Here is a 13,244-nt window from a genome sequence, read left to right as displayed (position 1 = left end):
CCTTCTGCCTGAGCTTCCTAGAGTGCTGGAAAAATAGATGTTACAACATCTGCTTGGCTAGTTTGAATTCTTAACAAGTATCAGTATCTTACATAGTATAAACAAGTTGGCTGCTTTAAACTATGGAAGAAAAAATGTACACCCTTTGGTAAAATATTCAACAGAATTTTCCAGATACTGGCTTCCAATAATGAAAACTACCAATAGAAAAGCTTTGTGCAGTTCTAACCCTACCTAAACAAATACCTTGATTTGCATAGTTATTTTTAGTGACACATAAGATTATAGTGAAAAAGGCAGAAACAGATTACAGGTAATCTGTGAAGCAGAAAGTAATTTAAAATACGAAGTGTGAATATTATAATTTACAGGCAGAAATTTTGAAAATGATCAGATAATGCTCAAGTATGGTATTAGTGAGCTAGGTCTAAACAATATTTTAAACAGCTGATTACAAGACTTGAGCGAAATTATTTTTGATGGATTATTCATACCTAAACATTTTTCATATGCTTCAAACACATTTATGTGATTGAAAAGAACAGAGCCTAGCTGTACTTGGAAATACCTTGTTTGGACTAGAACATTAACGCTAGATCAGCTTGAAGTCTAAAACAATCCACAAATATTTGTCCTACATATTGTATGCTGCTTAGTGATTAAAATCTTCTTTAACATAAAACGCTCAAAAGTACATTTATCAACTTCTAGGCATGCTGTTCTTTATATAAATGTTATGAATATTGCTCTTACAGTAACTGAAGATGAAAATACTTCAACAGAATGAGACACCACAAGGAAGGCTTCGTGAATAATTTATTCCATTTGAAGTTTTGGTTTTTTTTTTGTTTTTTTTTTTTTAAAAAGTATAAACCTTTTTCATTTCCTCAATCACAATTTGTACAACTCAGTGTTATGGCATTCGGCAGCAATAGTGTTTGTTCCTTTTTTTTTTTGTCACGTTAAAAAGAAAAGCAATTGGACCATATTGAATGTCACTGCTACAACAGCAGCTTTAAGACGCCCCTTCATAAAGTGACCGCGCAGTTGGAAAAGGGTGACGCTGACGTATCCAGTGATGACGTTACAACTTGTAGTTTAAACTCAGGAACTTTAAGGTCCACAAATCCAGTTTACCTTGAAAACTAAAGCTATTTTAAAACTAAATGAATATGTCAACCTGAGGAGTATTTAGGTCCCAAATCCAGTTTTCAAATTTATACTTCACAAAAAATAAAATACATATATAAAAATTTAAACCACAGTTCTGGGCCCATTAAACCACCAAGAAAACCCAAGAGGTTAAGATTTCCAGCTGATTGGGGGGTGCACAAAATAAAAATGTAGTATTGTTAAGAACATCTTTCCTTAATTTAGACAAACTAAAATCTTAAAAGAGGAAACCCAGACCAAAATATCACTCATGCAACATTAAATGTATTAATAAGACTAAAATGCAATGCCATAGTGGATGAGTAGCAAATTATATGATGCAATATAGCATTTGAAAACTTCCTTTTACGCTATTCAATTTGAACATTTTAAATAATGCAACATAGTATTTTGATATTACAGTATTAACATAGTGCTTGATTAAAGATCTGCAAATCTTTGTAGTAACACATTAAGTTAAAAAATTACCTCAGAAGGTAAATATGAAGACGAAAAGAGAATATTTTAATACAGTAATCTGTGCCATACTGACAACTGAGTATGAATACAGCTGAGATAATTGACTAAGTAGTAAGAGCTTAATTTTAGTGGTTTAAGAAAAGTTTAGAAATATTTAAAAATTACAGCTACTTTAAAATTTAAGGATTACATATAAGTACACTTGGTGGCCTTTCGGCCAAACAATAAGGTGTACAGAAATTTATTCATACAGTGTTAATTCACAGTCCTGATAACTGAATGGCTTGCATAAGAAAGGTATGGCTAGATGTTTCTCACTAGCTGGAAGCAGACATTATATAACTAAACTTTTTAAATGCCAAAATACTGAACTTCCACCCTGCTTCATAATGGATAACTTCACAAAAAATAGACATTAGCACTATAACAAAGAAGTCAAAGTGTTGGTAATTCACTGGTAATAAAAGTATATTTTGCTTACCTATTCAAATAAAAAACTACCAATACTTGTCTGTGACAGTACATTAGTCAGATTCATCATCCTACACAAAAGGCTTATTTTCTTTTTTCTGAAGTCAATTCACCTTTCCAAATGGCTATTTAAAATTTTTCTATTTTGTATGAACTGCATATGAAGGGAACAAAAAAATATTGTATCAGTAACTTTTGTATATTTAGGAACTATTCCCTGATTCCCAGATAAAAAAAGGAATTTGTTCATGGGTTCCCTTCTTATGGCTCAATACAAAAGAAACTCTCAGGGAATAATTGTTTAAAATCTGTTTTCAACTGAGGTGTGGTTACCGTAGGTTAGTGATTTTAAACAACTGAGAATATAGCTTTTACTTTTTAAAGTCACTATTGAGCAAAATACATAAAAAATAATTTTTTATAGAAATTGCAAATAAGCATATTTCCCTCAAATCTCAGACAAGATTTTTTTTAGAAAGTATAAAAGAAAACATGCCAACATAATCTGTGGTTGTTAGCATAATTCAAAAATAAATGCAGAGGTATGATCTCTACATTTAGTATCAAAATATGCTGACCTTTAGGATTTCATTGTAATCTTGAGTAAATGACTGAAAGCCGTTGTCACCAGTTTTGTTTTCTTTATAGAAAAAATAAGACTTGCTAATGTTTTCATTCACACAATTTTAATTTATACTGTTCATAAGAAAATGATATTTATGTTAAGCATATAGTAATTACAAAACAAGTTTCAGTAAAAAAAAAAAACAAAAAAAACAAAGTTTTGTAAATACAATTTATCTTTTCCTTTTGGTTAACTAATGAACATATAAACAGGAATTTTGCTAGACTGCTTCCAAGAAAGATAGGTAGACTTGGTGACTGTGAATTGAAGTCAGCAATATAAGTTGAGACTAACTTGGGCTCTCTGGTGAGCAGCACTGTAGAAAGAATTTTTCAAGGGGGTAAAGCCTGCAGAAAAGCAGTTATCTTGGCATGTGCAAACAAGAAGGAAAACTGTATTGAAGGAAGGGGTGAATTAAAGTCCCTAAAATTCAAGTCCCTTCTTTAGGGAGGTGAGACCCTCCTTGGCATATGCCCTACCTTAATTTGAGCTGTGTTATAAAAAAGTACAGACTCTGGTGTTTGGGACTGCCATCTCCAAACCAAGAAAATTAATAAATAAAAAGGCAAAGGGAAACAGGTTTAAGTTTAGAAAATGATTCTTTCACTAGTGGAAGAGAGTCTGAATACCAGAATTCACTGAGAATCTATTTACACCACAGTTTGATTGCACACACACACTCATACATATGCATACTCTCACACACATTCCCAATCTTTAATTTAAAAAAAAAAAAAAAGTCAAACAATCAAGAGTGACTGCTCTTAAAATAATTCGTAAAATGTCTAGAGCTGGGCTAAATTTCAATCTTATAGCAGATCCTGAAGATAAATTTTGTAATTAATAATATTTCCATGCCTAAATATGCCACTGTTAAAACAAAAAAAATTTAAGCATGTAACATTTAACACCAAAATTAGTTTAAGCATTCAGTAGCAAATGTTTTTCTTGTAAAACTAACTTTCTTTCACTGGAAATGGCCTGAAATATTAGTCATAGCCCTAAACCATAGTACAAAATATAACTGAAGAATTCTCAATTTATTCTAAGTTAAACCACCTAACAATATCACTTGTATATTGCCATCATGTTATTCTGTAAAGGTGTGATATATAAAATGCTGTAAGACCCGGTACCTTTTCATTTTATAAACACAGTGAACTTCATTACTGTACATGTACTCTGCAACTACAGCTTAGCTGTAAATCCTCCACACACAATGGTATGGACATTATTCCCCCTCTATCCCCATTAAACTGTACATCGAGACAATACAAATTTACTGTCCCACCCACCCCCTTACAAAAAAATAATACTCTAAAAGCAACCCTACTGTAACTTTTTAATTAAGACGATTACATATATTTTAGACCAATTGCTTTAAAGCAAGAAGGCAATATAAACCTTCTAGGAAAATTTTTATAAAAGAGGTTAAGAAATATAAGACAATTTATACATTAAAAACTTACAATAAATAAGAGATGCAGGCATTTTTGAATACTAGATACTATAATCCAATACAAGAACACCTTGATGTTCTAAAGCCGTATGTTGGAATTCATTGTTCCTCATGTTTCCTCTCCATGCTTTTAATATTCATTTAACATGACTGGGTACTATGGCTCATTACTCTTCACAAATACTGTGACTGGAAAAAAATTAATTTTTGCTACGAAAGTGTTATAATACGTTTTGTATGATCAGTCATCATCCTAAAGAGTTCGGTACAGTCAGTGAAAAATAGCAGGGTTATAGCCCCTCCCCCAAGTCAAAACAATATTTGTTGAAGTAATAAGAATTAGACCCCATCACAAATGACTTTCACTGAGAAATAACGTAATCCTGCAGCAAAATATTCTTTTCTCACTCTTTCTTGCACAGTTCCAACAAATAAAGATCACAGCATATTCATGATAAAGTTATATAACTGATTCAGCACCACAAAATGAATTGGGAGACATGAGCGTCTGTCCTGGATTGCAGGGTCACAGGTTAGCCAGGAGAGTGCATTGTACTGTTCCAAAACAAACCTAAAAAGCAAATAAACTTTGTAAGTCACGTTCCTATTTCCACTATAGATTTTGGAATTAGTTTTTAATTATGGTTATCTAAGATTCAGTCACCTTTAAAAAGAATAGAAGATAGAGAATAGAGAGTCCTCAGGAAAAATTAGGTAACTAATTTCATATAAATTATTACTGTCAGGTTGAAAGCATAGCTCAGTGATAAAAGATTTATTTTTTCATATCCCCTCCCCAAGTCCCAAAAACATGAAAGTAGATTACTGATGTTAGAAAGGATTTATTCAGAATAATGTAATTTTGAAAAAAACATTCTGAATAACACAATTCATCTAAAGACTCAAAAACATAAAAACAAACTCATTAAAAATATCTAAGAACCAACACATTTTTTCAAGTTGCAAAGGGAGAACACAAAAATAAAGAGCTGTACCTGAGGACATCGGAAGTCTGATTTGAGTCAAGTGGGTGGGAGTGTTTACTGTGAAGCAGCTCGTCAGATTGCACTGAAGGCACGTGGAGGTGCAAAGAGGCCTAAAAAGTTAACAGGTGATCAGACAACCATATGGGACAAATTTAGATTTACCTTAAGTCTCTCAATGTATCATATATATCTTCCTTCCTTGGTGAAATAAATACATCTTTTAGAACTGTGTATGACTGGAGCCACTATAATAGATAATGTCTGTTCTCCTTGCCTAGTAATTCATTACTGAAGTAATTTTTAAGTGCAAACTCATACTGAATCTTCCTATTTCCTTTTCTTTAGCTATAGCTATTTTTTGAGACAGAGCCTGGTCATGCAGTTCAGGCTAGCTTTGGGCTCACTTTGTAGCCCACGCTGGAACTTGCAAACGATTTTCCTGCCTCAGCCTTGCAAATGCTGGGATTACAGGAGTATGCCACTACTTTCGGACTTAGCTATAGTTTTTAAGGTTTCACAATAATCCTTACAGAGGATTTCCAAACATTTTCTAACTTGCTTGGATATTTAAAGTAAAATGTTTCAGGAGCAATAAACATAAACCCAAGTGCACTCTGTCCTTAGATTACACAGAACTTAATTAGGCTGATACACTTATATCTAAGCACTAAACAGAAGCAAGCACACGCAAACATTTTACTTACAAAGTATGTATAAACCAATAGTGGCCAACTGATGGCACACATGGTGCAACAGGCTTTCATCACTAAAAGCTGTAAGAGGTTTGCAATCACTATGAACTGCTGCCTTTGGTTGAACTGTTAACACCCTAGAACAGTACACAGGTGCATTCTGTGCACAATAAATTTTATGATAGAATTATAAACTATCACATTCATTTAAATAAATATGTGGACAGTGGGAGAAACGGGCTCTTCTTCACTTTTAATCATTTGAATCATTTTGCTTATAAGTCAATATATATAATAGCTGTTTATAAGTCAATATATATAAAAAGCTGTAACAACACAGTAGTAGTATTCACTTCTGGTAGATCTCATTCTGTAACTTTTTTGTGTAGCATACTGAAGACTGTAACTATAAAGATGTAAATGTTTGAACTATGTATACAATCTTGATTCATGAGTTATAAACAGTCCCACATGGTATCACTATAAATTGATTAGAAAGTGCTGTTAATGATAAAATGATTTTTAACTCGATAACAACCCACTGTTTTTCTAAGCAAAGAGAAATATATTAGATTGTTTTATTTCTTATAAGACAGAACTAAAATGGGATGTATAGAGAAAAGGTGAACAAAAAATTATGGTAAATTATGCCTTACCTGGTAATTCAGAATCAGAAGTCCTAATCTTGTTACACTGTATCTGAGGTTGAATGCACACTTTACACTATCCTCTCTGTAAATAAATATCGAGTAGAAAAGAATCTGGATAGTCCTTTGGACTTTTTGTAAAGTAGTGTTTCCTAAAAAATGTGTCCTGAAACACTAAGGTCATAAGCTATAAATAGGTGTTACACAGTGCTTTTCTTACATGTATAATGTGTATTAAAATAAATATGGGAAAGGTAAGGTAAACAATGTTATTTACTGGTATTTTTCAGAGCCTTTAATGTTTTGATAAAATAAATCACTAGGTCTGAGAATCTCATTATTTAAAAACCACTCAATAATATGTCAACAATACATAAAGCTAGAGAGTACTCTTGAGTGAGAAAATTAAATTAAAAATCAAGAGTATTACAAAAGCTGTGACTCCTAATCCTGAAAAAATGCAGCACAATGGAGAGTATAGTATAACTTTGAAAATGATACTGTAATCACAGCTATAGGTTTTAATCTTGAGTCTCTTATCAATTTGTAACTTTGGTCGGGTGAGGTTTTCTGAACTTAAATCTGTTCACCTAGAAAAATGAGAATGTTAGGTAGAAAGAGATGACTTCTTGCTGCTCTGAACTTGAGTATGTGCAGTTAGAATTATTATTATAAGTGAGAGTTTCAGGAGTTTAAGAATAAAGTATAAGCCGGGCATTGTGGTAATCCTAGCACTCCAAAGCCTGAGGCAGGAGGATCACTTTGAATTCGAGGCCAATCTGGCTACAAAGTGAGTTCGAAGCCAGACTGACCTGCAGCTTGAGAACTTGTCTCAAAAAGACCAAAAAAATAAATAAATAAATAAATAAAATTTAATACAACTAATTTAAAAACCACAGTTGTTTCATAACTAGACAATTTTCATTGTGATACTCTTCAGTCATATATGCACCTCAGAATTCAGAATTTAGTTGTCACTTCTATATTTCCTAGAATCAAGTTATCAATTAGGATTAGTTGGGAATAGGCACAGAAACAGTAATACCTTAAGAAAAAGGGGACATTGATATTGTGCTTGAGGACATGCTGACCAGAACCAGTCAGGTAATGGACCCGCTTTGGCAGTTGATACAAAGTATCCAAGGGCCAATGGCTGCTGAAGAATATTAGTTACTTCATCATGAGATTCTGTTGAAAGTAGCCGATCAGTACCCTGACCCTTAGAAAGACAAAATTAGAAGTGTATTAGTTCATTCAATGTCCCTGGATATCAATCAGCACTAGATATAAAAGGGCTTATGACACTGAGCCTCAATTTATGACATCAATTAACAAAATATTGAAGAATATTAACTCAACAGTAACAATAATTAAAAGAACGAGCTTTAAACTGAGCATGGTGATGCATACCTACAATCCTAGCACTTAGAAAGATGAGGCAAGAGAATAGCAAGATTAAGGCCAGCCTAGACTACCTAATAAGACCCTGAATCAAAAACAAAAAATAAAAAAACCAATGCTGTATGTTACATAAATGAATACACCCACTATTTTGCAAGTTAGTATTATGCCAACGTAAGCCTTAACTTTTAAGTGAAAAATATAAAATGGTGAATGAAATTTCTAATTTAATTCCTAATAGTACCTCAACTAAGTCTTGACAGTCATACTCCAATTCGAAAAGTAGTGTCAATTTAGATTTATTCATCTACCATTACTGTAAAATATAATTAATGTGTAGTGTTTTGGAAAGCATCAAGCCAACATGAAAAGACTACTAAATGTGTATTTTTTGGTATTTATTTTAATGAACTAGAATAAAAGAATATGCATGAAAGTATTCAATATATCAGTACATATTAACAGAAAAAAATCTTTAAATGTCCAGCCTTTTGGGAATGACATAGCAATAGCAAGTGATGGCATATTAACAAAGTAATATTAAGAAGCTCATCATTCTTATTTGAAAGCTGTGTGTGTGTGTGGGGGAAAGTAATTTGTTAAAAGTAAAAACTTTTATTAAAGTGGCAGGATTACTGATACGTTATGCATATCCGTACATATTTCAATATATGCATTTCTTGCAGTTGAAAGGAAGGTATACAAGATAAAACTGAACAAAGATTCTTCCCTATTTCTAAAAGGTAAATTCTGAACATATGCATACTAAAATAGTCACTATTTACAATTTTACTATCAATCAATGAAGCTCACCTATGACTTCAAACAAAAGTGTAATACAGCCTACTTCTGTAATTGCTAAAAATAAAAGAGCAAGATGGTCATTTTATCTGTCCTTATCAGAAATTAGTGTTTGTTATTATGTTTCTTGTCATAGCCCTATTATGAATGGTAAGGTTTCTAGCAGACACTGATTTTCAATGATGCTGTTATAACTGAAACTATGGTGAAGTAGGTAACGCCAAGCAATTTAGAAAATTATAGATTCAGGGAATGCAGAGTGTTAGAAATTCTACAAAATGTAGTCATCAACATATTCATAGAGCAGAAGTATATGAATATACTGTTAATCTCATTTGCAAGGAAAAAATAGTGCTTCATTTATCTAGTAATCCCTTACTACAGGAATGAATGACATTTACATAAACTGAATTTCTGTAACAGGATTACCTTGCCAGTATCACCTCCATGAGGGTAATGAGATCCTGGAGAATGTACAGGAGATGCAGTCGGAGATGCAGGAAGGATATTAATGATATCAGGATCAAGATCATCTGGTGTATCTAATAAATCAAAGATACCCATTCCATCTGCTCCATCTATACAGGAGAAAGAAATTAAATACTCTGTTTTCTGTATCTCATGGTCATTCACAATAACAGTTTAAAACAAATGCTAACCAAAATAGGTTAATTTAATCAACATTTCCTGAGTATCATGTGCCAAGAATTACATTATCATGTGCCAAGTATTATACTAACAGCCATATCAATAAGGTATAAGCGGACATATACGGTTATGAATAATGGCACCCAAAAGATGTTCATGTTATAATTCCAAGAATTTATGGATATGTTATCGTAAAAGATTTTGTAGATGTCATCAAGCTAAGAATCTGCAGGTGGGGAAATTATTCTAGATTAAGCAATTAAACCCTGTAATAACAGAAGTCCTCTTCTTTCTTTTTGAAAGAATCTTGCTGACATCTTGACTTTTAACCCAATGAAGCTGATTCTGGACGTCTCTAGAACTTTTAAAATAACAAATGGAGGATCTTTTAAGCGATTACATATGTAATCTGTCAGAGCACAATACTAATACAAAAAAAAATACAGTATTTAGTGAAAATGTACTTAAAATGGCACTATTTACAATTAATACCCTTCTTTATTATGTGAAATATTCAAATTATAAAGAACTAAAATAGTAAGTGTGATGTTGACAATCTGACATTTTCTAAGGAATCTCAAAGTAATAATAGAGTATTATTTTCTTTTCTACTAAATAAAACCTCCAAGGTTCACCAAAAGCTATGTCCTTATTCTGGCAGTTTATATAAAAACACTATTTTGGCAAATCAAGACATTAATAAATAAAATGAGCAAGAAACTTTAGTACAGACAATTCAAAAGCTAAAGCATAAACATCTATAAACACTTGATGATCAATTACTGCCTTAGTTCCGATATCTATAAGCTAGAAGAGTCTGATGTGACTCAATTTAAATTACCATACACTTATTGTTATAAGGCAACAAACATTTACTAGCTCAGGGGTAACAAGTCTAAAACTAGTTCTAGCAGTTACTCTGCCATAAAGAATGATAAGCTCGGGGGCCAGGGATTTAGCTCAGTGGCATTAATTGCCTGTTTGGCAAACCCAAGTTGTGAGTTCGATCCCAGGCACCAAAAAATAAAAAATAAAAATAAAAATAAAAAAAAAAAAAACAGAAGGACAAGCTCGAGACAATTCTAGGTAAATGAGTGCACCTTGAGACTATACTCTTAATATTTTGGACACACATATGTAAATACTGAATTGTTTCTATGGTGTGAGAAACCAAAAGTATAAATAAGGACCAAAAAGTATAATAGATACTGTGAAATAGGAAGAAAATGTTCAAAGGGGGAGGGGAATAGAGGGAGTTAAAAAAAAAAACATGAAAAAAAGAAAATTAGAAAGAAAGCTTTTATAAATGGAGAGAGGAGAGGCTGAAGGGTGGGTAGGGAAATGGGAAAAAAGAAGAATCAAGTTATATCATGTCGCCGAGCATGGTGGCACACTCCTGTAATCCCAGCACTCAGGAAGCCTGAGGCAGGTAGACTGTTGCAAGTTCAAGACCAGCCTGGGCTACAAAGTGAGCCCAAGGTCAGCCTGAACTGCGTAGTGAGACCCTGTCTCAAAAAGATTAAAAAAAAAAAAGTTGTATCATGTCCAGGTACAAATTCTCTAATGATGAATGTGATCTTTATGTATATCTAAAATGTACAAATAAAATCCGACTGAAAAACAGAAACAAAAACCACCTTAGTTCCAACAGGGCAACATTCCCTCTACAAGACCAAGGGAAGAATCAGCTTCGTAATGTGTAATAGTCATTGTACAAAAGAGAGGAAAAGAAAGTGCTCTAAATGATATAACTGCATGTATATTTAAATGTATAAGATAGACAATGATATTACTGAGTTTTGTTGGATCACTGAACAGAACTGTTTGGTCTCACTGTTTGAATGTCCACTATATAAGCTTTTACTTTATAACTTGAACAAATATTTCTAAGATGACAATATGTAATCCATTAACTAGTGATTTCCTGTTTATTTTTTTTCTGAAATTCTGTATAACTTGTACCCTTTTTATGTTTTTTTTCTTTTTCTCCTTAAATAAAATTAAAAAAAAAAAAAAGAATCAGCTTCGTGGTCTTTTCTAGTATCTAGAATTATATATGCACTGGCTCATGACCTTCCTCAGCTTCCAAAGTTGTAGCATCTTCTTCCTCTGACCTTGCAACCTTCTGCTTCTATCACATGGCCTTCTCCTCTTCTGTGCAGGTATCGTATTTAAAAAACTTTTTTGGTTGTGCATAATAGAACACACTTGCAGTCCCAGATACTTTGGAGGAGTTGAGGCAGGAAGATCATTTGAGCCTAGGAGTTTAAGAACAACTTGGAGGGGGCTGAGTATATAGCTCAGCAGCACAAGCACCTGCCTTGCAAGTGTAATCTTCAGTTCAACTCCTGGTACACAAACAAAGAACAACTTGGGGAATGTAGCAAGATCACATCTCCAAAAAAGTGAACTACCACAAAACCCCCCAAAACAACTTCTTAAGAACAATTCACCTACCATTGTTAGGATTGAAAGCTAAATCTAAATTTTCAGTGGTATAAGTAGCTGAAGCTACTTGTACAGAAGCAGAAGTAGGGAACACAAGTATATGAGTGCATGATGTATCCTGTGGGGTATTTAGCTGAGATGTCTGCATATTTAGAGTGGTGCTTCTTCCAAATACCGAACCTGTTGATACCGAATCTATAAAGAGAATTGGAGACATTTTGTAAAAATAATTGAATAAATTTTATGTCAGTTTAAAATTAAGTACGTGAATTAATTCTGATATAAACTAAAGATAACTAACCTGGCATAATAACAAAAGAGCCCTGGGGTTCCATCGCTACTAAACAAGCACTCAGAATGCTGGGAGAGTCTGCAGCAGATATACCACACATTCTACACATGTCTTTGAGCCTTTTACTTAGAGACTGCAAGTTTCGACGACTCAGCAAACAGCTCCAGTCTGTGGGAATCAACAATTAAAATAAAATACAAAGTAAAGCACTGAACTATGACACAGAACCAAGATTAGAACATAAAATAAATATTTATTTAAAAATTAGTGTCTAGCTGGGTATGGTAGTGCACATCTGTAAATCCCAGCACTTGGGAGGTTGAGTTCGAGGCCAGGCTGATTTGCAGTGAAAGAAATCCTGTCTCAAAAAGATAAGCAAACAAAAAATAGTGTCTTCCTCAAAGGGGCCATCAAGGTAAAGATCCTATTGTTAATGTCAATTCAATATCCTTTGTCTCTCTAACTTTAGTGAATACCACATTCAATCACCATCTGCTGAACAGCAGATGAATTAACAAGTAGAAAGAAAAGAGTAAAAGACAAGTAAGAATAGCTCTTAACTACACATATGGGGTTCTTCTTAAAAACAAAAGTTCATCTGATTATGTTGGGATAGTCTATAATCTCAGCCCCCTACGAGGCTGCAGGAAGAGGATGACAAGTTGTAGTACAAATTTCCTGAGTAATTTAAGAAATTTAGTGAGATTCTGTAAATGTGAAAAATCATGGTAGCAATGTAGCTCAGTGTAAAGGGCCTGGGCTCAATGTCAGTACCCCCCAACCCCAAAGTTTTGGGTTTGGGCTGTGCTCTTCTATCAGTGCTTGCCAATTATGCATGAAGCCCCAGCTCAATACCTCACCATCATGAGGGGGAATAAGAAGTACTGGTAACATTTACATTTTACTCCGCACACACATTCAGATGTGGTCTAAACACTATGTGAATAAAAAACAAATTTTAAAATTAAATAAAACACAATTTTACCTTTTAATTCTCCATGACCAATCCTTCCTAGACGGCCAATTACAACTCTCCATGGTAATGAACTCATTTGTACAAGTCCTAAGCACCACTCCCAAAGTTTCTGTAGACCAAATCTTCTAGCAGAACCTTTTTTCCGACGAGCCCTATTGAGTGAGAT

General features: G+C 33.3%; 1 protein-coding gene across 1 annotated transcript in view; it reads right to left on the bottom strand.

Moving 5' to 3' along the window:
• Nucleotides 1-798: 798 nt before the first annotated feature.
• The window catches only part of Med13 (mediator complex subunit 13), a 98,490-nt gene continuing 86,044 nt past the window's right edge, over nt 799-13,244 (bottom strand). Inside the window, exons 24-30 of the mRNA XM_063250879.1 lie at nt 13,088-13,230; nt 12,112-12,270; nt 11,820-12,005; nt 9,144-9,292; nt 7,558-7,731; nt 5,183-5,283; nt 799-4,758 (exon numbers count right to left, since the gene is read on the bottom strand). Coding sequence (XP_063106949.1) covers nt 4,626-4,758; nt 5,183-5,283; nt 7,558-7,731; nt 9,144-9,292; nt 11,820-12,005; nt 12,112-12,270; nt 13,088-13,230 — 1,045 coding nt within the window. The 3' untranslated portion in view covers nt 799-4,625. The remainder of the gene's footprint in view (nt 4,759-5,182; nt 5,284-7,557; nt 7,732-9,143; nt 9,293-11,819; nt 12,006-12,111; nt 12,271-13,087; nt 13,231-13,244) is intronic.

This window comes from Cavia porcellus, unplaced genomic scaffold (genome assembly GCF_034190915.1).
Source record: "Cavia porcellus strain 051 isolate PalLab524CR breed Dunkin Hartley unplaced genomic scaffold, mCavPor4.1 scaffold_6, whole genome shotgun sequence".
NCBI classification, from domain to species: Eukaryota; Metazoa; Chordata; class Mammalia; order Rodentia; family Caviidae; genus Cavia; species Cavia porcellus.
Note: the sequence above shows the minus strand (reverse complement) of the source record. Positions and strands in the feature narration are given on the sequence as shown.